The sequence below is a fragment of the Heteronotia binoei genome, chromosome 4 (assembly GCF_032191835.1).
Source record: "Heteronotia binoei isolate CCM8104 ecotype False Entrance Well chromosome 4, APGP_CSIRO_Hbin_v1, whole genome shotgun sequence".
NCBI lineage: Eukaryota > Metazoa > Chordata > Lepidosauria > Squamata > Gekkonidae > Heteronotia > Heteronotia binoei.
The window spans coordinates 76,099,703-76,125,257 of NC_083226.1; the positions used below are offsets into that span (position 1 = coordinate 76,099,703).

Here is a 25,555-nt window from a genome sequence, read left to right on the forward strand (position 1 = left end):
CAAACAGAGATATTTTGAAAAGGGAAACGAGGCTGGTAAATTGTTAGCCAGTAGGCTTATAAAAAAGGGAAGCTAAAGAAACTCTTTCGGTACTCAAACAGAGAACAGTGATCTGGATAGATAAGACTGAAAAAACCATGCATGAGTTTGTAACATGCTTCAACAAAACCCTACATTAAGGTCTAAATGTGAATTCTTAAATTAAACATTCCAAAAGATGATATGAGGGAATTGAATATGATTATTACAGAACAGGAAGTTAAAGTTGTAATAAGATCTTTCTTTTTAAAAAAAGGCACCTCATCCAGAGGCATTCACAGCTGAATCTTATCAGCATTACTGTCAGTTGATAAACTCCATCAAATCAGTAAACTTGACAAGCAGAAGTGGAATTTTAGCAGGAGCTCCTCTGCATTATAGGCCACATACCCCTGATGTAGCCAATGCTCCAAGAGCTCATAGTAGGCCCTGTTATAAGAGCCGTGTAAGCTCTTGGAGGATTGGCTACATCAGGCCTAATATGCAAAGGAGCTCCTGCTAGAATTTCACCCCTGTCAACAAGTATCCAATATTTCAAAGTATTAATATTCAGAATATAATTAATATTCAGATATCATTAAACTCAATTAAGGCTAAATCTGTAGTTTGGTTGACACTGAATCTGACATATAAATGCTGTTAAAATGGTAATACAATCTAAACTGACCTTCCTTTTAAGAAGTGTATTAGGTTTATCTGAGCATCTTTTGAGGGACAAGTAATGATTGCTAAACAAATATACTGTTCTATTACAGAGTAACAAAGCTGCAACTAATTTTAGATCGGACAAGAAAACAAGCAGATACCATTCTCCTTCTAATAGAGCTTGAGTATATTAATATCCTTTTATATGTTTTTCTATGGTAAAATAAGCATTAAAAAGTCATTTTATAGATTGAATATTCTGATTATAATCTTATTATATATGGGGCAAATGCAGTCATTGATTGGCCTCTGCCATCTCAGTGGTAACAGACGAGTTCATTCAAAAAATGTCGATTCAGGTAATTTTAAGAAATGGGAGACAGAAGACTGTGGATTATATATTAATCCGGTAAATAGTACTGGAATTCCTTCTTATGATGCTATTTACTCAAATGATAATCTTAAAATATTAGCCATCAGCTACCTGCAAAATGTAATCTGGTATCTTGGCAAATGAGAAGGAACAGGATAAGGAACATCATACTAAAGTTGAACAAGCATTAGGGAAAATCAAAAGTGCTATTCTGACATAGACTATTTGTTTATCTTGAGAATAAAAGTTTGATGAACATAATAAGTGTTAGAAAAGCACTGGCTACAAATTAAATCTGGGGGGGAAATGGGATTTCATACATAAAAGGCGCCCTGTTACTCATGAATACAGGATACCAATCAGAGGTATATTTATTCACACAGTCCTTCAAAAATTAGTTGTAAAAACAGTAGTAATGCTGGTTCTGTTCAGCAAATAATGCCACCTCCCATCATGTGTGGGTGGGGAAGACAGAAAATGACAGAATTTTTGATTTCTGAGGTAAATTTTCTTACTGAACTGTGTAGCAGCACTGCAAATATTGTATAAAGAAATTAAATTACACTTGTTGATAGCTTCCTAATTGCTTCCTAATAAATGGGAATGGTTACTGAAGGTTTTGATCACAATGAAATAATAAAGCTCTGCAAAAGTTCAGGAATATCAAATACATGGAAGATAGTAGGTCACTATTACTTTATTATTTGGAACTCTTATAGTCTATATATCTGAAGAAGTGTGCATGCACACAAAAGCTTGTAGCCAGAATAAACTTCGCTGGTCTTAAAGATACCACTGGATTCAAATTTTGTCCTGCTGCTTCAGACCAACATAGCTTCCCATCTGAATCTAAAAAGTAGGCAGTTTAAGAAGGTGGATTTGAATATACATGTATATCTGTGATATATTTTATATTGTGCATTATTATATAATTATCAATTGAAAAATGTCAGTGTGGTCTGTTTTTTAATGGTCAGTTCTAGTTCTTGTCTTTAGTATGTTTGTTTTAAGATGTGTAGGAATCATAACATCGAATGCACAAAGAAAAACTTTCATGTAAAAGCAAAAAATCTAGAAATACGGTTTAAAATTAAAATGGAAATATGTATTTACATATGTTATACAACCACAACAGACTGTACTCTGCTTATTCCATACCAAAAGCAAAGAAAATGCACAGCACTCTTATTCTCTTTGACTTTAGGAAGGCAATTAATCCACTGCATAATGCAGGAATGAGCTGGCAGTATGGAAAAAAACAGGTTGCTTACCTGTAACTGATGATCTTCGAGTGGTCATCTGTGCAGTCACACACATGGGTCTTGCCGCAGGCAATGAATCCATTCCTCGGAGTTCCAATAGCTCGCCTATAGCGCTTTTGGCGCGCTCCCCTCCCGCTCTGGGGAGCAGGCAGCGACCGCGCATGCCTGGAGCGGGGGGGGGGAGCGCCCATTCCACTCAGTTTCTTCCAGCCGTCGCTGACACAGACACTGTACAAAGTTAGATAACAATCACAAGAGGCCAGCAGCGGGGAAGGCTGGGTGGGCGTGTGTGACTGCACAGATGACCACTCGAAGATCATCAGTTACAGGTAAGCAACCTGTTTATCTTCTTCGTGGTCTCTGTGCAGTCCCACACATGGGTGACTAGCCAGCTGAGTAACCTGGAGGAGGGTGCTGGTAAAAGAAGATAGTTAGTCACATAAAAATACCACATCATACACCAAGACCTAGGGGCAGAAGCAAAAGCACTCACCATACTTCAGTGGAAGATGGATCGGAGGACTGCTTGGCCGAAGGAAGCGTCTCGTCTCGCACGAACGTCCAAAGCATAATGGGAGACGAACGTGGAAGGAGAGGACCACGATGCAGCCGCACAGATGTCCTCTAGAGAGACGCCTTGTAGAAAGGCCGAAGACGTCGAGACCGCTCTAGTAGAGTGAGCCTTAAGGCCTTCGGGAGGAGGCTGTTTAGCCAGTTTGTAACACAACCTGATGGCACTAACTACCCATTTGGATAGTCTCTGGGTAGAAATTTTGTGTCCTTTGCGAGGTTTACCGTAGGCCACAAACAGGTTAGGGTCCTTACGGAAAGGTTGTGTACGATTCAGATAGAAGGCTAACGCCCTTCTGACATCCAGAGAATGTAGTGATCGCTGCCCCTGGTCTGATGGGTTAGGGAAAAACGTTGGTAGCGAGGTGGAAGTAGACAGATGAAACTTGGAGACAACTTTAGGGAGGAATGTAGGATCCGGTCGTAAGACAACCTTGTCCCTATGGAAGATGGTGTAGGGGGGGTCATGTCGGAAGGCACATAAGTCACTTGCCCGCTTACCAGAGGTAAGGGCTATTAGTAATGCTGTCTTCCAGGAAAGAAGGTTGAGCTGTATTGTCGCCATGGGTTCAAAGGGTGTCTTCATTAGACAGGAAAGAACAAGAGATAAACTCCACGTTGGAACAAACGGTTTAACAGGTGGATGTAGGTGCAGCATTCCCTTGAGGAAGGATTTGGATAAGGGGTGAGAAAAAACCGTCTTGCCATCAATGGTGTCATGGGACGCCGAGATGGCAGAGAGGTGTACTTTAAGCGAAGAGTAGCACAGGCCTGATTTTTGCAGGGATAAGAGATAATCTAGAATCAGGTTTAGAGGTGTTGATTCTGGTCTTAGCTGATAGGGTGCGACGAAGGAGCAAAAGCGCTTCCATTTGCGTTGGTAGGAAAGTCTGGTGGAAGGCTTTCTTGCGTTTAGAAGGATATTAGTTACCTCGGTGGAGAGGCAGGCGAGTGTATTCTCCAGGCAGTGAGGGCCAGAACCCGAGGGTTGTGATGAAGTACCTGGCCGTTTGCCTGCGATAGGAGATCTCCCACGATCGGCAGGCGGCGGTAAGTGTGTTGTGACATTTGCAGAAGTCTGGTGAACCACGGTTGCCGTGGCCACCACGGTGCGATAAGGATGCAGTCCGTGCCATCCCGTGCGACCTTTGTCAACACCCGTGTCAGTAGGGGGGTTGGAGGAAAAATGTAGTGAAGGAGACCTCTCCAGAGATGTAGGAAGGCATCGTTGCCCTTCCTGCAGTAGAAGCGATGACATTTGGCATTGTCCCTGGAGGCAAAGACGTCCACTTTGGGAGTGCCGAAGCACGTGAAGATCCGACGAAGGTAGGTCAGATTGATGGACCATTCGTGGTCGTCTATGCGTAGCCTGCTTAGTGAGTCGGCCAGAACATTCTCTACACCTGGGAGGTGGATGGCAGTCATATGGATGTTGTGTTTGATACACCATTCCCAGAGCAGTATGGCTATGCGGCACAGTCGAAGAGATCTGGTGCCTCCCTGCTTGTTTACATAGAAGACTGTTGCCATATTGTCTGTGGAGATCTGGATGTGGCGACCCCCGATGAGAGGGAGGAAAGATTGGAGAGCTCTGTGTACAGCAATCAGTTCTAAACAGTTTATGTGCAAGGTCCTCTCCTGAGGAGTCCAGAGACCTCTGACAGTCTTGCCTTCTAAGTGGGCTCCCCATCCCCACATGGAGGCATCTGTTGTCACGGTAGCCGTTGGAGTAGTTGGTAGGAACGGCATGCCCTCGAGGAGGTTGTCGAGGACGGTCCACCAAGTGAGAGAAGGAAGGACTCTCCTGGGAACGGTGAGCAGGGTGCTCTGAGGTTGCACATGAGGACGGTAGGCACGTACAAACCAGAGCTGAAGTGGTCTCATTCGTAGCCTGGCGAAGAGTAGGACTGCTGTAGTAGCGGCCATCAGGCCTAGAAGGCGTTGGATAGTTAGGGCCGATTGGATAGGTTGTAGCTGGACCAGCCTGGCAAGGATGATGATTGTCAGAGCGCGGTCCTCTGGGAGGAAGGCACGGTGTATAGAGGTGCGGAGATGGGCCCCTATGAAGTTGAGATGCTGAGTGGGGGTGAAGTGCGATTTGGTGACATTCACCCTCAAGCCTAGAGAAGACAGGAGGAGAAGTGCTGCGTGGAGATTGGACTCGAGCTGATTTGGTGTTGGTGCAATGAGGAGCCAGTCGTCTATGTAAGGGAAGACTGTGATGTTTCGGATCCGTAGAGCAGCTGCCACCACCGCCATGCACTTGGTGAAAACCCTGGGTGCAGTGGAGAGGCCGAATGGTAGGGAAACATACTGGTAATGATGTTGGCCCATCGCAAACCGGAGATATCTGCGATGTTGAGGTCGGATTGTTACATGGAAGTAAGCATCCTGAAGATCTAGGGAAGCCATCCAGGAATTCTTTGGGATCAAGGGCAAGATGGACTGCAGCGAGATCATTCTGAATTTCCTGTACTCGATGAATTTGTTTAGCTTCCGAAGATCTAGAATAGGACGCTTGCCTCCATCCCTCTTGGGGACCAGGAAGTACCTTGAGTAGAACCCCGTTCCCCGATGTTGGGGGGGAACAGGCTCTATGGCCTTTTTCTGGAGCAAGTCCAGAATCTCCTGATGGAGGTGATGGGATGGGGGGGTAGTGACAAAGTAGTGGTGGCGAGGTAGTGAAGCGAACTCGATTGCGTACCCCAGGCGTACGATGGTGAGTACCCAGGAGTCGGTCGTAATTGAGCTCCAAGTCCTGTAGAATGGGGAGAGACGCGTGGGGTAGGGCGACTGAATGGGGAAGTCAAAGAGACTGCTTGGTAGGGAGGGATGATTTTTTGGTCTGCTGAGAGCGTTGCCTTTGTTGGAAAGAAGGCTTTTGTTGTGCAGGTCTTCTTTTCCAGTATTCAGTCTGCTTAGGAGAACGTTGGCGTCTTTGGAAAGATGGTTTCCAAGGTTGTTTGCGAATGAACGGTTGTGAAGCTGGTTGGGATACTCCTAGGCGCTTGGCCCTTTTACGACCGTCGTCAACGGAAGACAAGACCTCATCAGTGGAGGCATGAAAGAGGCCCAGGCCGTCGAAGGGAAGATCCTCTATCTTCTGCTTGATGTCGGGTTGCAGATTAGTGGATCTAAGCCAAGCGTGGCGACGCAAGGCAACTGAGGAGGCGAAGACGCGGGAGGAACAGGAGACCGCATGGCGAATTGTTGTTTGGAGACCCTGGAGAGTTCAGAAACCAGGGTTGAGGCTGTTCTCTGAGAGGAATCAGGAAGCGAGGATATGAGTGGTGTAAATTGGTTCGCCAGATTAAAGGTATAAGCAGCGAAGTATGCTAGGTAGTTGTTAAGCTTCGAGTTGGTGGAAGCTAGAGTAAAGATTTTTCTTGCCAAAGTGTCTAATTTTCTTCCCTCACGATCCGGAGGCGTGGGATGTCTGGAGGGTTTGGTCTTCATGGCCGAATGAACAATAATAGAGTTCGGAGCCGGATGTGAGGCTAGGAACTTAGCATCGGGGGCATGGACGCGATAGAGGGAGTCCAGCCTCTTTGAAGTGGGGGGTACTGAGGCAGGTTTGTCCCAGGCCTCCTGAAGACCCTCCAAGTGCACCGGCAGCATTGGAAGCAAGGACCCGGGCGGAAAGTCGGACTGCACCAAGTCATGTACCATGTCCGACACCTTGGGGGAGTCCGCCTGGAGCGGTATTTTCAGTGCCTCAGCCATCGAAGTAATTAGGTTGAGGTACGCCTTGGATGCATCCGAAGGAGAGAGCCGGAGCTGTTGTGCAGGATCGGAAGGAAGAGATGGAGAGTGGTCTTCCGAATCCGAAGAGGCTGGGGACTCTCTGCCCGAGGAGGAGGCTGCCGTGGAGGGAGAGGGTGGAGGAATGATCGGTTCTGAGATGGGAGCTGTAGGCTCCGAGGTCTTGGAAGGGGACCGAAGTCGAGAATCCGGGGCCACGGATACAGTGGCAGAAGCAGTACGAGATTTAGCCACGTCTCGGTACCGAGGGAGCTCCCGGCGTTGACGCGAGGGGTCAGCCTCTTGTTCCGATGATAGGAGGCGGTTAAGGAGTCTGGGTGAGTACTCGAAATGACTTCGAGGGTCACGAAGTCGAGAGGGGCGGTCAAAATGGAGTTGAGGTGAGTCTTCGCGTCGAGTTGGGCGCGCGTAGCGAGGCCGAGGCGAACCTCCATAGCGGATCCGTGGAGTAGCGGCATCACGATGGAGGTAAGGGTCGGACTCCTGGTATCTATGATGGACGTCCCAATCGGAGTACGAACCGGAATGGTGGCGAGATCGGCCTTGTCTCGGTGAAGGCGATCTGGAGAAAGGAGAGTATTCATATCGCCGTCTGGAGTAGTAGTCTTGTTGCTCAAAATAGACGGAGGAACCAGAGTCGTGGCGGCTACGCGGAGAGCATGATCGGATTCTAATCCGGTGGGAGGAGACTTGAGTTGCCGATTCACGGTACAGCGGGGAAACCGCAACATCTTGGAAGGAATCAGGTCGTAGAGATGGGCGTAGGTAGGCCTGTGTCGGGTCGGTGGTACGGTCGGGTTCAAGGATCTCTGAAGGTACCACGCTGTGGACGGAGGGCGACCGAGACCGAATTGGAATCACCTCCACAGCCGTGGAGGTGTGAGGTGTAAGCCGAGGCATGTCGGTGATGACATCTACAGGAGTCGACAATTCGGGCGGCAGGAGTGGTTGAGCTGAACTCGATTGAGCAGTCGAAGCCATGGAGGTCGAGGCCGTAGTGTCACGGGGCTTTATGGGCGCCGAGTCTGCCGATTCGGAATGGCGAGCCGATTCGGAATGGTGAGGTTTCTTAGGCGCCGAATCCGAATGTCGAGGCTTCTTAGGCGCCGACTCCGATTCGGAATGACGCAGTTTTTTCGAAGACTTATGGCCAGTTTCGGCGTGCTTCGGAGGTCGTTTTCCGGACTTGTGCGTCTTTTGAGACTGAGGCGCGGCCGGGGAAGCCGAATCTCCCGCTCGAAGTGGGGGAGGCGGCAAGTCGGAAGTGGGCATAGCCCGCAAGGACCGTTCTAAGAGGAAAGCCTGTAGTCGTGCAGCGCGGTTTTTGCGTGCCTGCTTGCCGAAGTTCGCACAATACGGGCAAGTGTCGACTCGATGGCCTTCCCCGAGGCAGAAAAGGCAGTGACTGTGGCCGTCTGTGGTGGGGATTTTAGCTCCACAGTGCCTACACTTTTTGAAAGTAACTTTCCCTTCCATACGCTCCGGACGGTGTGGGGGGGGGGAAGGGAAGGGGGAAGGGTTGGAAAAGGAAGAGAAAAGCGCAGAAACGGTGTATTTTCTTTTTTTTCTTTTTTTTTTAGGACGAATAAAGGGGGAAGAGAAAGTGATACCAAACGAAGTAGAGAGCGAAGTCCAAGGAGAAGACGAGCTAAGGAAGAGCGCAGCGAGGAAGGTGTTGTCCGGGCGGCGGAAAGGAAGAAACTGAGTGGAATGGGCGCTCCCCCCCCGCTCCAGGCATGCGCGGTCGCTGCCTGCTCCCCAGAGCGGGAGGGGAGCGCGCCAAAAGCGTTATAGGCGAGCTATTGGAACTCCGAGGAATGGATTCATTGCCTGAGGCAAGACCCATGTGTGGGACTGCACAGAGACCACGAAGAAGATCAAGTAGGTCTTAGGGTCAGACACTGGATGACTGGCAAGACCTTGTAGATAGCTCAGTTCTTTGGAATATAACATTTTTATATTCAGTTCTTTGGAATGCCCTGTTTGCTTTCTGTTATTCTACCCACTTGTTCTATTGTTTCTTAAATAGATGGTAGGAGAATCTAGCAGTTATAAGGCTTGGTTAGGTAAGCAAGGTTAAAGATGATAATGGAAACATTAAGACAAAAAGCTGGGTAGAACTCTTCTTTATGATGTTTAATGCTGGCCCAAATTTCTGAAAGAAAATTAGTCTGCCTCCCGAACTCTGAAAAGATAACGGAGGCTGCATTGAATGGAACACAGATAGCTCATTTCTCTACAAAGGAAAGAACCATTTATGCTTCAATCACAGTCATGGTTTATCTTCCCTTACTGGGAAGAACAATACCCCCCTATTGCCATAGATATACAACAGTACATTATTTCTGATTGATCTATGTTTAAGAGGCATTTGTTGTTGCAATCTTCACCTCAACAAACTCTGTCCTATATGTGTATACAAAGAGTGTTTCAACAAAATCTTGACCCTTCAAAAGTGCATATGCTTATGTAATGAAACTTGCATGCTTGTTGGTTTGTTATTACACTAGTATGATTATTGGTAAAGATTCTGATGGAAAAGCATTTAAAATTTATATTCATTTATATTTATAAATTGGATTTTGTAGATCTCCCTTCACTGTGAGCAGGGCTCAGAGTAGCTAACAACAAAACTAGAACAATAAATAAATCAATGCAAATTAAAACCAGCAATTCAAATAACAATATACAAAAAAAAAATCAGTATGTCCTGTGGTATAACGTAAGGGTTCATCTATAGCCCCACCCCGGGATTGGTGGGGTGTCAGTCTGGAACCGTCTAAGAAGCATTTTTCTTTAACTCAAATTTCTAAATGCAGCTAAAAACTTTTAACAACTTACTTTCCATTGATGACCCCATCTGGGTTAAGCATTGGAACAATTTTAAAAATAAAAGATTCTCGTAAAGCCTGGGCAGTAGGATTATTACCCATGAGATATTCCAGTGTTCCCTTCATAACCCAGCTTGCATTAGTTTCTCCAGGATGTACACGAGCAGATAAGAAAATATAAGGACGGTTTCCTAAAAACAACATAAAGAATGATATAACAAATCAGTCACTTTCTGAAGGAACTTACAAGCAAAATACTATGAATCCCTAAGCATTCAAAAATATGAAATACATTCTAAGCAATTCAGGAAACTGTTGATAACATTGTTATATATATATTAAGGCAATGTATGCAGCATACAACCAGATATTTATCAGCATTCTAATATTCACTGGACACAATTCAGGCAGAAATAAGCATTTTTAATTTCCCCATCAGTGAGTCACTTAAACAGCCACCTAACTCTCACTGAAATGAACCAGATTTTAAAACTACTTAATGTTGAGATTATATAAACAAACTATAAACTCAAGGAGAGCAAAATTTATGACTTCTGTGATAAAACAGCTTCAAACAGACTCAGTGATTAGAAAACATTCATTATACTTACTAAACTGACAGATATGTTCATAGTAATTAGATTCTGGCATGGCTGTTATAGTGACTAAAGGACAGTTATTTCCAGAAAGGGTCTCACACAAAACATCATGTCGGAAATATATCTGCTGGGGATTGTAGGTAGATTCCAATTTTTGAAGGTGCATCTTTATAAAAAAAAAAAAAAAAAAGCAAGCTGTGAGCCTCTGAGAAGAGCCTCTTGAATGTTTTAATAATTATTTGCCACAATTTTAGGTGCTTTCTAAATAATAATAATGTTGAACGTATTTAGAAAACCACATGTAGTTATTAAGCTATTAAATGTTATTAAACTGACTTATTCTAATATGGGTTTTGTGTAGGATAGCTTTTAATATTTTTCCCTTTTACCACTTCTTTCATTACAGGTAAAGCTTTTTAAAATACAGCAAAAACACTTTAAAGACATCTCTAATTAGCCCCATGGTGTAGAGTGGTAAAGCTGCAATACTGCAGTCGGAGCCCTCTGCTCACGACCTGAGTTCGATCCCAGCGGAAGCTGGTTCAGGTAGCCAGCTCCAGGTTGACTCAGCCTTCCATCCTTCCGAGGTCAGTAAAATGAGTACCCAGCTTGCTGGGGGGGAAGTGTAGATGACTGGGGAAGGCAATAGCAAACCACCCCGTAAAGTCTGCCGTGAAAACTTTGTGAAAGCAACGTCACCCCAGAGTCGGAAATGGTGCTTGCACAGGGGACTACCTTTACCTTTAGTTAGCTTGAAAATAACATCATCTGGCTAAACTATTTTTATTCTCTTCTTACAGAAATATAAAATTAATTGAACAAAGCAGTAGACAAGTGCACCTTTAAGACCAACTAAAAGGTGCACTTGTTTACTGCTTTGTTCTATTGCTTCAGACCAACATGGCTGCCTACTGGCATCTATAAAATTAACTGTTATACCACTAACATGTGTGAAAACACAGCCGGCAGATAAATGTATTAAACAATCTGTGGTCAAAGAAATCTGGAATGTTAATCTGAGATGTAAGACCCGGAACATGCTGAAGCACTGAAGCAGCTTTGCCTGAATCCTGGCAATTAATTTATATTGGTTTTAACTTATTTACTCAATTTAAACTCATGAATTTGTAATTTAACTGTATTTTATTGTATTAATTGTATTTTATTGTAATATCATGGTATATGTACCATGTCTTGTGAGCCGCCCTGAGCATGCCTTGGCGGGGAGGGCGGGATATAAATAAAAAATTATTATTATTTATTATTATTATTTATTTATTATTTATTATTATTATTTATTATTAGGCAAAATCATTTTCCTGTTGCTGTAACTACCTGCATTTTAATTGTATTAAGTCATAGGATACTTATTACAAACTATAATCGCATCTCTTAGGCCTTGGGATGGGTCCAGGTGGCTGTGTTGGCCTGAAGCAATAGAATAAAGTTAGAGTTCAGCAGCATCTTTAAGACCAACGAAGTTTTATTCAAGGTATAAGCTTTCATGTGCAAGCATATTTCTTCAGATAAAATGATAAAATGCTTGCACAAAAAAGTTCATACCTTGATAATAAAACTTTATTGGTCTTAAAGGTGCCACTGGACTCCAGCCTTGGGATGGGGGGTCTGTCCTATCCTGCCATAGCAAGGAAAGTAGAACATTCACTTTATCAGACTAGCTTTTATACCTTTCTGTGAATCTTTAGGAATACCTGAAAGAACCACAGGAAAGGTTTTAAAGAGTTATGGAGAAGGTTGTCAAATTCCCTCTCGCATAAGAGATCTTGCATGTTTAATGGCAGAAGTAAAAATCTGAGTGTAGCTTTACTATTACTGCAGCACCATAACTGAAATAACTGTACCTCCTAAAATTCTTCTATCTAAAGCCATAGGAAACCTAGCAGCCTTGAAAAGAGGGGGTTATTTGCTGAATCACTGGCTCAAGTTGTGTAGGAGCTAACTGTTTGCTCATGGCAAAAAAAACCTTACAGCCAGTGTGGTGTAGTGGTTAAGACTGGATCTCATCTGGAGAACTGGGTTTGATTCCCCACTCTTCCACATGAGGCCTGCTGGATGACCTTGGGTCAACTCTCATAGAACTTTCTCAGCCCCACCTGGCTCACATGGTGCCTACTGTGGGGAGAGGAAGGGAAGGTGATTGTAAGATACTCTAAGACTCCTTAGGGTAGAGAAAAGCAGGTTATAAAAACCTACTCCTCTTCTAAGTGCTCCATACATCAAGAGAGAAAGAAAACAACCTAGTAGTTCAGTATAAGCATCTGCAAGATTGTGGAGAAACAAGCATTTCCTTCAAGGACCAACATGGAGAGAGGACAGAAAAGTATTTACCTCTGCTGAAAAATACCAATCCTATTTGATAGATCCAGGTGGGTAGCTGTGTTGGTCTGAAGCAGCAAAACAGGTTTATCACACTGGAGAAGACTAACTCAAACAGGAGTGGAATAAAATTTGAGTCCAGTGGCACCTTTTAAGACCAACAAAGTTTGCTTCAAGGTATGAGCTCTTAAGCACACGTGCACTTCCTCAGATACAATGAAAAGGAATTCACCAGTCCATACATATAAGGCAAAGGTTGAACAGCAAATGAGCATACAACATAATGAAGATGGACTGGTAAATTCCATTTCATTGTACCTAAAGAAATGTGTGTGCAAATGAAAGCTCATACCTTGAACAAAACTTTCTTGGCCTTAAAGGTGCCACTGGACTCAAACTTTGTTCCTCTCCTGCTTGAGTCATCTTCTCCAGTGTTGTGATGTATCTGTGCAATGACTGTCTCATCAAAGTCTCTAGGACTTGAAAAATGGAGAGTCAGCAGTTCTCTATGAGAGATTTGTAAATTTGCCTTACCACAAAAGAAATCTGCCATTGCAATCTCACTGAATTAATATAATGGAAAACAGAAGCTTGCCATCTCGGATTTTTAATATATATCAAAATGTTTTTATAGATCTAATTTTAATATGTTTGCTAATGTTTTTAAAACTGTTGTCAGCCGCCATGAGCCTGTTGGGGGAGGGCGGAATATAAATCTGATAAATAAATAGATAAATAAATACCTTTAATATTGGCTTTGTTTGATTTTAATTTATGCCAATAAAGGTACTGACTGACTGATTTGAAAAATGGAACAGTAAGCACAGTAGAATTACTCCAATGAAGCATGTACTTCTAAGAGGATTATTTTAATAGTTTACAAGAATTTCCTAAAGGGCCCATTCCACAAGATTAGGGTCAAAATGACAAAACAAAGTCAACACACTATACTGAAATAACAATGCTGACATAAAATGAATGCATAAGAACTATTCTTTTATCATCCTGAAAAAGCTTGGATACAACAGATTGTAAAGCAGTTATTAGCTAATTCCGTCAATTTTACAAGTATCTCAGTTTGTTCTAAAACAGAATGTGTTTTAGTATTTAGGATCACTGTAAAATTATTATGCAATATGTTCACATCTATAAAGGTGTTTAATGAAATAACATATATTAACATAAATTATGCATGTATCCAAGTTCAAGTTAGTTCACCATTAAAGCTGAATAAGTATATGGATAATGGTAGGCAAAGTAGCAAACATCTTCCTTATGCGGGAAGCTGACAGTAAAGGTAGTTGTGTAGTAGGATTTTCCCTTCTGACCTCCAGCTGCAGCTGAACTTCTAGAAAAATGATTCCTAAGAACAAAATGTTAACATTAGTTTAAAATATACAGTATCACCTGTTTCTCTGAATTGCAGAAACACAAGAGTTGCTTAACTATTACTTCTAGTACAAATCTTTCAAATGGTTAACTGACTAAATAGGCTTTTAAATAGTAATTACTAAATCTATTTATTTACAAAATGTACACACTGCCTCTCTGAACATGATAAAATAATTAAAGAACATAAAAATTCTTCAATTTAACAAAATGTAGCCTACCAAATAATTATCTTTCCTACCAAATACTTTTCTAGCTCACTAATTTAAAATCTGATTCTATCAATTTACATATGCTTACTTGTAGTAACAAATATCTGTTCCTACACGAATCCACCATGGCTGGCCATTTAATGCATCTTGAACAGAATACATGAGAGGCTGCATACCTTCAAGAGAAATTATTATTATTAAAAAGTTGCATATATTCCACAGACTACACCAATCTCTTATTCTATTTGGCAGCCTAACTATGCTCTCCACAGCACTGGAGAGAAACTTTTTCTAGATAATTATTTTTAGAAAAATATTATTTAATATGTTCTTAAACTGAATCTGTATTCTGAAGGCATTATGATAAAAGTAATCATATGGAGTTATTTTATCTTGATCACTGAAAATATTAATAAATAGTATGACCTACTTCTATTGTCAATATTCTTTTGCATAATTTGTTCTCTTTACATCTTTATTTTATGAGACATTAAAACAGTGATACTTATTCAGGGGCACTGTTCCCCAGTGTGGCACCTATCCCATGTCCCTGAGGTTGACAGATGCTTCCCACATTGAAACAGCTGCTAATGAAAAGTCTGGAATAAGGGTTAGTTGCAATCCACCCTGAATTACAGGTTTCATGCCAGGGATGGAAATGAAGGGCCCCCCTCCAGCCTTCCCTGCACCCTCTGCACTCTCATCCCAGATTCCCAGTGACTGCTGGGAAGAGAATCTTTTTAATACCTGTTCAATCTCAACTTCTTTTAAAATCTGCAGGGTTACAATAGCATATTTTTAACTTCACTTTCATAAATTGTAATTACCATTTTATCACAATGTACAGTTCATATACTACATTTTATCACAATGTACAGTTCATATACTATAATAATTGCTAGAAGATGATAGAAGATATTGGATTTATATTCTGCCCTGTTCTCTGAATCTCAGAGTTTCAGAGTGGTCACAATCTCCTTTACTTCTCCCCCCCTCCACAACAGACACCCTGTGAGGTAGGTGGGGCTGAGAGAGCACTTACAGCAGCTGCCCTTTCAAGGACAACTCCCGTGAGAGCTATGGCTGACCCAAGGCCATTCCAGCAACTGCAAATGGAGGAGTGGGGAATCAAACCCGGTTCTCCCAGATAAGAGTCCACACACTTAACCACTACACCAAACTGGTTCTAGAGGTTGAATGATCCTTCAAAACTGATCTATATATCTAATTCTGAGCATGGCTCCAGAATGTAAAACAAAAAACCCACATAAGGGAATCATTTCGAGATAGAGGTGATGATTCTACAAACTCAGATTTCTAGAAAAATAAAAAAACCCTTCTCATTAACAGGAGGTTTGGTGAATGGGAAAACAAGAGGAGAGAAAGTAGGGGTCGGGGGTGGAAAAGAGATTCTACTTCTTCTGCAGTGTCCCACATGTTACCCTTTGTAGCCACCTTCAAAACAGATACTCAGACTATCCTTGCCAGGCTAAACTCCCAAGGATAAATGAAAGGTGGAAACAGACCCGCCTTTGTAACCACCCTCTGGGTGGTGAGAGTGGTGGCTGCCAGGACTTTTCCAGCTGGTGGTACTTGAGTCCCAAGACAGACCTTTTTGGCCATTCTTGGGCATGCCAAAATGCCACATAACATTTTGTTACAGGTCCTCACTTGTACTAGTATAGATTCCATTTTGTTGATCTGGTTTCCTTTTTTTTACTATATATATAGCACATATTGCAAATCATCATCATATAAAGTTGCCAGCCTCCAGGTGGGGCCTGGGGATCTCCTGCTTTTACAACTGATCTCCAGCAGGCAGAGATCAGCTCCCCTGGAGAAAATGACTGCTTTGAAGGATGGGTTCTATGGCATTGTACCACGTTGAGGCCCTTCCCCTTCCCAAACCCTGTCCTCTCCCAGATCCACTGCCAAAGTCTCCATGTATTTTTCAACACAGACCTGGCAACTCTATCATCATAGTAATGCTCAGCAATTCACATATTTAGCTAAAAAATTCTGTTTCCATAGAGAAAAGAAAGAAAGAAAAAAGTAAATGTGTTGCCTTCCTTTCTCTTCTTGAACTGTTCTTTGGTAGCTTACAGATTCATAATGGTTAGGATTGCAGAAGGCTATCATTAATAAAAGGTCCAGAAGGTCTATTAACATTCACCCCTGTGAGTTCTCTGAAGCCTAACCTCACAAACTCTCCAAACAGTGTTTCCTCTAACTTGGGGGAGGGGGGAATGCTCTTCAAGCATTTGTATGTCTGAATATAGACTCATTTTTCCTAATTCATTCTTTCCAACAGGAAAAATAAAACAGGTCTTACCATAATTGAACTGACTGTTTGACTTTTCACAGTTGATTATATTAAATCGGTAAGCAATGCCTATCCTCATTCCACTGACTTCGAAGTAAAACCACTGGTGATAGTGGTTGCTGTTTATATCAGCATTCAGGATAAGATCATACTCATTTCTAAAGATAAGTAGAAACAAAAATCTAAAAATTAAGAGAACCCAGAATGCAGAAATTGAATAGAAGTACCAACAGAATCTCACTTTCTGATCTGAATGACTTTGCGCAAGTTCCCTGATTCAAATTTGGAATTAAACTTCAAAACATCTCCTTCATCTGGCACCGTGTAGCTGAAAGACAGTGCAAGGAAAATAGAATCAGCTTTATAAGTAACTCAGCAATAATCTTAACAGCAGACTTTAAAACCCCCTTAATACATAACAAGTTTGAGATTAAAAATAACCTAGTTCATCCAATCAATAGTTACAGATTTCAGTTCTAGATATCACTTTATCAGTAATTCAGGGATAAGTTATTTGAACACTATAGCTGAAATATACAGCATAAACACTAACATTTACTTTCCCCTGCATGTTATTTTCATTTTCCTGTGCCAGAGGGTGATTATTTTATTGTTGGGCTTACATTTGTATCATATTTAAAATGTTAATAGTTGAGCTGTTTCTACCCCCAAATTATGTTGTTTACATAAAAAATAAAAGCACTCATTTATTCCAGTTTCAGTTCAAATACAATAAATAATGAATAGCTCATTCTGTTCTAGAGGGAAATCAGGAATTTCAAACATAACAAAAACCTAAAAATGGGCAAATACTTTTAAAAAATCACTGGTAAAATATTCATTAGAGTAGCTGTTTTCAAGCTTTTAAGACGGGATCCCTGAAAGCTTTTCAGGGGTTCTTGAATGCGAAGCTTGGTAACTGGAGCCAGCCTTCCCCTAAAGATAGTTAGGTCACTACTACTTACCTTTTCTTGCAATGCCCATTCATGGGATAATGTCGGCTTTGCTCTACAAATGTGCTTACAGTTTACCTGGACCAACAATAAGGACCAACATATTGGGCCATTGTCCTACGTGAACTCAATATGAACCCCATTTTCCAAAATACTGTATTTCATACAGGGTTCTAGTGCAGGAATGTAGGGATTCCTCATCAGACAAGTGTGAAAATGGTTCCCTACTGCTAGCAAATGTTCAAGTCATCCAATCAAATAAAACATATCTGGTCTATAATATAGGTTGGATTTAGCAATAAAATGATAAAGATTAATAAAGAAGAACTAGCATTAAAATGCAAAACAATTCAAACTTGTTTTGAATTATAAGGGCTTTTTTGTAGAAAAAGCCCAGCAGGAACTCACTTCCATATTAGGCCACACCCCTGATGCCAAGCCAGCTGGAAATGCGCTCCTATGCATTCCTGCTCAAAAAAAGCCCTGAGACTAATATAGACAGTTCATCTCTAATTGTCTCTATCTAGCATAGTGACAAGTTCCCAGTATCTTTACAACAATATAAATTGTCTGGCTATCACACCCTCACTTGCTTCTCTTAAATTTTGCTTCATGTGAAAAATAAAACTGGAAAAGATAATACCAGACTATAAGAGAAGAGAGAAAATGAGGACAAAGAACCTACCTTGGATTGTCAAGGTCATATACAACTTTGTCTATAATATCATTTGGATGAATTAGCCTTTCAATATCCTGGGCAATTTTTGTCCTATAAAAAACAGAGAGGGCTCTCATGTAATGTTTCACAACTGTTGTCTAGAAAGGTGTGGTGCCACCTACTGAATCTAAATTATAAGGAAAGAAAAGGGACTTAGAAGGGAGGCATACAATCCTGCTAAATATTTATGCCCCCATTAGTGTTTTATATGGAAAAGAATCAGCCTGTACACAAGGCACCAAGGCTTAGAAACCAAAGTTTGGTTTCCTTGTTAAGTATTTCTTTTCTTTTCATTATGTCTAGTTTTCATTACTTTGTATTAGTTTAATTCATAATTCAATTATTAGTAGTAGTTAAATCTGATTAAGATTAGAGACCAATTTATATCAGCAATTCATGCAATTACAACTGTAGATAAAGTTTTAAAAGATTCAGAAATTATATTTTGAAGTGACTGGGTTAGTGTGCAAGCCTTTCACCTCTGGAAACCTCTAAAACATAATGAGGTTACAAATAAAAAACAGGCACTTAAGTTAATATGTATTTGCTATATGTTTAGCACTTTCATATCAGAAACTGTGTGTACTTCATGCATGTCAGATTTTAGCCAATATATTTATTTTGCTACAAGTAGTACTGCAGGATTTTTGAACTAGATACCAAAGTGTAGAAAGTCATGCATGTCTAGTTTACAAGTTCCCACAGCACATACATGTGTCAAATAAATATGATTGACTTATATTAATCACTTTACATGCATACCAAGTATATTTGTTACATATGAAGCTGAAATCTTAACACATTAAAATCCATCTTTGAAAAGCATAAAGCATCTTATAGAGGGTCATAAAAATCATCCTTGATGTCTGAGTAACATCTTGTTAAATGTCAGGCTCCCAAAATGTGTTTATAATCAGAGGTCCTCTCAAGCAAATGTTAAAAGTCAATAATTTCCAAATCCAATGGTTTGCTGTGTTGGCTTGTTGTAGCAAAAGTATTAAGAAATAATATTAATCAGTTATAATTGGATACATTTATATATCTGAGATTTCATTTCATCATATGTACTGTATGTATCTAGATTACAAAATATATAAACTGTTTAGAAGTACTAACCATAAAGATTACCCTAATGAAATTTATTTATATGACATCTGTCAGATTCATAGCCAGCCAATTCAACTACAAAGTATTTCTATTTGAACTTCCTTGTTAAAAGGGCCCACTTCAACACAATGAATAATGAATAACTACTAAAAATTTCAGGGTGTTATGTAAAGGTCTTATTTAGCCCATTAAATCTAATTAGCTCATATTACCCTTAGAACAAGCTTGAAATTTAGAATTTCAAGACTATCTTGAATGTTTGCAGTTGTTCAGGAGGAGTGCTTGAGTCAGTTCTTCTAAATTTAAGTGTAAGAATTGTATCAGTTATTCAGGAGAAAAGTGGTGAGCACCCACCTCCATGTCAGCACAAGGGATAACTGTGATGGGATATTACTGTTCATGCAAGCACTTTCAACTCAGTACTAATCTGAAGTACAGTCCATCTGTATTATTAGATTGCTTTTATTACCACAAGCATGGAACCAGAAATGACAACTCAAAGGCAAGTAAAAAAATTACCACATCATAGCATTTACATGTGATGTGCAATGAGAGAATATTAGAACCTCTGGTTTCAGTTATCTTTTCATAAGATTTGCTAGCATCATTTGGGCTGTGGAATAGCTGGAGATTCTATGCACTAACAACACTATAAGTTTAAATAACTCACAAAGTAAAGCATGTATTTTGACTTTAGGAAATGAAAGAGAAATGGTGACTGAGATAAAGAAAACTGAGACCTAATGGTTGGATGAAGTTGGTTGGATTTTCTGCTCCATTAATTTGGAATACAAGGCTCAAGGAAACTGCACACACCCATTCACTACCAATTATTGCCCCCAAAGAGACCCCGATGATATGAAGGAGAAATATCCAGTATTTCTTTCACATACATCAGAGTTCGCATGTGCTTGGTGGCCATTCTCTTCTTCCTTGTGGAAGAAAAGGAATAAAATTCGAGATTACATATTATCTGCGAACGCTTTTGAGTATTTAAAACAATGTATATACACTCTATAATTTATACAACATTCCTGTAATTAGGTTGCTATCCTATATTTGCAGAAGGAGGGACTAAGAAATAATAATTGTTACCTATAATGTGGAAAAAAGGAGATAGTTTATTGAGCTAAGAGACCACCTTTGAAATGTCTCCTTTGTCATGGTGTGGCCTGAGACAAAGTTACTGGTATCACTGATCTATTTCTAAACAGGCATCATTATTTGAAGGTGAAGTTCTCTAATTTTTCAAAGAGGGAAAAAAGAACCCCACAATCAAGATTATTCGCCTACAGGCATAAGTATTTAATAGAATAGTTAGTTTTTAATTAATCATCACCTTTTGATTAACAAAAATGTAGTAAGTTATAGTTTCAATTTTAACAAAAAAAGCAGTTATAGGAACCAACTCACCTTTGAACACCATATGGCCTTTCAAGAATGGGTTCCTTAAATGGAGGTGGCAAGTGTCCAAAATAGTCAGGATAAGCCACTTCTGAATATTCAGGAACAGACTTCGTATTTTTTACTATCTCAATATAAAGCTCTGGATCATGGAGTTGTAACAGATCAGGCACATCAAGCATCACTTGCTCTCCCAAAGAAACGGAGGATACTTCCTCCTCCTCCAGATCAACTCCAGAACAGCACAGTTTTCCCAGCTGGACAGATCGGGCCTCAAACAAAACACTTCCACAGGATGAAACGTGTTGTAAGGGTTTACTACAGGTAACTTCACTACAGCTAATTCTACACTCTTTTTGGGTTGTTGCTCTTGAACTGTAAGACTGTTCATTTTGGGGAGTGTTCTGCAAAGTAATTCTGTCCAAGCCTTTGACTATTTCATGGTTCAGGCACTGGCACGACGAATGTAATTTCAACTGATCATCTTGATGTTGTAAACTATTGTCTGTGTTGCTATTTTTCTTTACTAGACCCAAAGAGATGGGCCTTTTACTATAGTCCTCCATTTGCAAAGAATGATTCTCCTTCACAGGAATTTCTATGATATGATTTGTGGGAGACTGTTCATCACCCGCGGTAGGAACAATAATAGGTCCTCCTAGTGATAAGTCAGTTGAAAACGGCTTTGGTTCTTTAGAAACTAAATCATATTCCTTAATATTAAAAAGGAAAGGAAAAGAGGAATGGTTAAACATTTAATTTATACATTGCATAAACAAAACCAAAATGATACAATCCCTCTCCATAGAGCTTACACTATATTTTCAGCAGGAAAAGAAGCTCAATGAATTAGAAGAGAAGCTGCTTGGAGGCAGAAGGAATGCAGACTTGTGAAAGAAGGAGGAATGGGAGCTAACAGCAGGTGAGCATTTTGGATGAAACACAAGAATAAGAAAATATAAGAATACAGAGATGTAGTCTGAGATAAGGGACTTCAATAACTCAGAAACTGAAAGCACAAAAACAGCTTTGCTTTGTCAAGTTCAGCACAGCGTTGTTTTTTATAGTGGTCAGTAAGATGCTGTTTGAAGATCACCTAAATGGAAACGTAATCTATGTTTAACAGCAATCTTAAAGCTGCTTAATTACTTTTAAAAATATATCTAAAGCTGCAGTACTGCAGTTTGAGCTCTCTGCTCACGACCTGAGTTCTATCCCGGTGGAAGCTGGGTTCAGGTAGCTGGCTCAAGGTTGACTCAGCCTTCCATCCTTCTGAGGTCAGTAAAATTAGTACCCATTTTATTGGTAAGAAAGTGTAAATTGACTGGGGAAGGTAATGGCAAACCACCCCGTAAAAAGTGCCGTGAAAACATGATGCGATGTCACCCCAGAAACGACTGGTGCTTGCACAGGGGACTACCTTTTACCTTTTTAATGGCCATCACCAGATTCTGAAACCCGTAAGTATTATCTTTCTATGCAGAAACACAGCATATCTACTTTAATAGGTAACTATAAATTCAAGTATTATGAATGATTTTTTTCCTATCTGCTCTCTTAAAACCGTTCATAATTTTACAAGTGGAGGACCTGCAGGGAATTGGCGGGGGGGGGGGGGGTGTTGATCTCATTTTCCCTTCACTCAGTATTTCCTCTTTCCTTTCCCTGAAAGCAACCATAGTATCTCTCTTTATCCTGAGAACTTTTCTCCTTCCCACACCCAATCCCTTTATCTGCTCCCCCATCTTCTGCTTTCCGTCCTTCCTCACCCTTCACAACCTCTACCAGGGAAAACGATGGTCCAGTTGTGCAGTTGAATGGGGATTTGAATCTGGGTTTCCCAGATCCTAGTCTGAAACTCTAATCACTACACCACACTGGCTTTTTGGAGGGTAGTTGCTTTCAGTGGTGGCCCCATGAGTTCTACGTTAAAGGCCAAAACAGCCCTTCCTGTCCCCTTGCCTTTTCAGACTGAAACCAAAGCATGAATACTGTTGCAGTTGCCTAGCAGTGGCCACTTAAAGCCACTTTAAGTGCCTAGCAGTGGCCACTTAAAGGAGGGATGGTGGCTCAGTGGTTGAGCATCTGCTTGGTAAGCAGAAGGTCCCAGGTTCAATCCCCGGCATCTCCAACTAAAAAAGGGTCCAGGCAAATAGACGTGAAAAACCTCAGCTTGAGACCCTGGAGAGCCACTGCCAGTCTGACTTTGATGGACCCAGGGTCTGATTCAGTATAAGGCAACTTCATGTGTTCAAAGCAACAGGCACTCTTTTTTATCATTTCTTGTTATTACCTGCCCTGAGTCCACTTGTGGGGAGGGTGGGTTAGACAACAAAGACAATAAATAAATAATTTTGCAGGTTTTAACAGCCACACCATTTATTTATTTACTAGTAATAATGCCTGTAGTGGGGAGAAATACAACGGGCACTAGAAATCTGCTATGGCCTTGATGGGAGCTGGGGAGGGAAGGAGAAGACAGAAGGATGCATGGTATGTTGAGAAGGCAGCTGTAACCATCAACCTACCTTTACCTGTTCCTTTGACTTCAGCTTTCTATCTCCCCCCTCCCTGCAGCCTCCACCTAGGGAAAGGACAATCTTTCTCTGCAGTAGAGAACAAAGCAGCTTACATCATTTTCCTCTCCCCCTTCTGATCTGTGTGACAACCCTGTGAGGTAGATTAGGCTAAAAGTATGTGGATAGTCCAAAATCACCCAGTCAGCTTCCACAGTAGGAACCTGTGTCTGGCAGACCCTGCTCTTATGCACTGTCTTGTCACAGTTGCTGTCATAGAGGGGCTGCTGCTGAACACGAGCAAGCAGCTAGGTCTAGTTAAGTCATGCCAGTCAGATGGTATGAAGTCACTCAGAGGGTGCTGCCAGGCCTAGGGTAGGAAATCTCCAGGTGGAGGCTGAAGATCTCCTGGAATCACAACTGAACTCCAGACAACATATCTCTCTCCCCATCCTGGAGAAAATAACTGCTTGGAGGGTGGGTCCCCAGTTGCTGCCTCTCCCCTCCCCAAAGTGTGGCTTCTGAAGACGCCACCACAAAATCTCCAGGAATTTTCCAACCTGGAGCTGGTAACTGTAGTCAGTTCTCCCTCAAAGGCCAAAATAGGCCTTGAAAGGGACATAAGAACATAAGAGAAACCATGTTGGATCAGGCCAATGGCCCATCCAGCCCAACACTCTGTCACACAGTGACCAAAAAATTATATATATATATATATAAATTTTTTGGCCACTGTATATATACACACTATGGCTAATAGCCACTGATGGACCTCTGCTCCATATTTTTATCTAACCCCCTCTTGAAGCTGAATATGCTTGTAGACACCACCACCTCCTGTGGCAGTGAATTCCACATGTTAATCACCCTTTGGGTGAAGAAGTACTTCCTTTTAACTGTTTTAACCTGACTGCTCAGCAATTTCATTGAATGCCCATGAGTTCTTGTATTGTGAGAAAGGGAGAAAAGTACTTCTTTCTCTACTTTTTCCATCCCATGCATTATCTTGTAAACCTCTATCATGTCACCCCGCAGTCGACATTTCTCCAAGCTAAAGAGCCCCAAGCGTTTTAACCTTTCTTCATAGGGAAAGTGTTCCAACTCTTTAATCATTCTAGTTGCCCTTTTCTGGACTTTTTCCAAAGCTATAATATCCTTTTTGAGGGACTCTCCTCACCTTTTACTGACAGAACCAAGTTGGTTGGGTAACAACAGACACTGAGGGGAAAGTGAAGGCAGCTTCCCAAGTGACCCAGTCTTAAACACAGGACATCATATTCTTTCTCTTTCTCTCTCTTTCTCCTCCTCTCTCTGTATCTAGAATAAAATGCCATTGTTCTGCTGGGAAGGGATGCCATTTTTTGTCTATGTCTCTCTGGCTGTTTGGTTCCCTAGAGGAGAAAAGGGAGGAGCCCCAAGCCAATCGTGGGAAGGCTTTCTGCGGCAGTTTCCCTCCTCCCTTCACCAGCCAATCTAGGGAAGCCTTTCTTTCTCTCCTCTGTGAAGCAGTGCCTCAATCCTCAGTCAATGGAATGCTACAGACCTTGAGTGGCAGTTGATGGGCCAATAGTTGATGCACATCCCTCAGCCAACTGGAGACCTGCATTTGGCCACTCCACAGCACTTTTTATTATAGAGAGGATTAGATTTTTCTGCATATCTGGCAGTTTTCTCTGGTTTGTAGCAAGAGCCATCTGTCTGTTCATGGCTCTAACTCCAGATTTAAGTATCCACAGATGGGACCAAACTGAGAATTAGATATCTTAATAACCTCTACAAGTCATCTTTTTTTTTTTTTTTGTAGCAGACCAAACCTTGCTTCTTTGCTTGTAAGACTTTTTTAGACTGAGATATGGAGGATTCTAGGTAGAAATACTAAAAGAGTGGACAGAAGAAGAGTGATTTGGTGGAAGGGGGGAAAACATTAGATTCAGAAATAGAATGGTAGTAGGTGAAGGTACTGAACAAGCAAGTACAGAAGCTGAATAAGCAAGTATAGAAAAAAGGAAGAGGCCAATGAATGAATAAACTGAATGTCACTGGAAAAGGAACAAAAGGACAAACAAGTGAAGAATCAAGAAAGGGGTATCAGTAAACCAAGGAAAGAATAGACAGATCAAGACTGTAAAGGTTAAAACCATTTACTGAAGGTTTTTTTTTTTAAAGTAATCCTAGGTCCAAACCAGACATTACATCTAGCATGAGTTGAGTTGGGGTTTCTCAGACCTGACTCTGATGTTTGCACAGCCAAACAGGACATCAAGGAATTTAAGTGCCAAGGCTGAACCTGGTTTGAGACTCCAATGTGGTAGGGAGAAGAGGCTTCAGCCTTTCTTCCTGTGCCATTTTCCCAAGACGAACTAATCTTGAGGGAAGCCCTACTTGCACTAGTGCTAGGCTAACAGGACCATCCCAAGGCTGTTCAGCTCAGGAAAACAGTGCAGGGAGGAACTCTGAAGCCCCTTTTTTCTCACACTGCAGTCCCGAGCCATTGGGCCTTAGCATGCTTGGGAAC

At 41.4% G+C, this 25,555-nt stretch overlaps 1 protein-coding gene across 8 annotated transcripts in view; it reads right to left on the reverse strand.

Moving 5' to 3' along the window:
- Positions 1–25,555, reverse strand: part of AGTPBP1 (ATP/GTP binding carboxypeptidase 1) — a 135,108-nt gene that overhangs the window by 18,851 nt on the left and 90,702 nt on the right. For 6 of the 8 annotated variants that reach the window (XM_060235429.1, XM_060235433.1, XM_060235430.1 and 3 more), the window contains 9 exons: positions 20,534–21,237; positions 20,014–20,052; positions 17,981–18,064; positions 16,584–16,670; positions 16,352–16,500; positions 14,108–14,195; positions 13,637–13,781; positions 10,094–10,247; positions 9,493–9,673 (listed from right to left, as the gene is read on the reverse strand). In XM_060235429.1, coding sequence (XP_060091412.1) covers positions 9,493–9,673; positions 10,094–10,247; positions 13,637–13,781; positions 14,108–14,195; positions 16,352–16,500; positions 16,584–16,670; positions 17,981–18,064; positions 20,014–20,052; positions 20,534–21,237 — 1,631 coding nt within the window. The remainder of the gene's footprint in view (positions 1–9,492; positions 9,674–10,093; positions 10,248–13,636; positions 13,782–14,107; positions 14,196–16,351; positions 16,501–16,583; positions 16,671–17,980; positions 18,065–20,013; positions 20,053–20,533; positions 21,238–25,555) is intronic. The other 2 variants (XM_060235437.1, XM_060235436.1) reach the window with 1 other exon arrangement.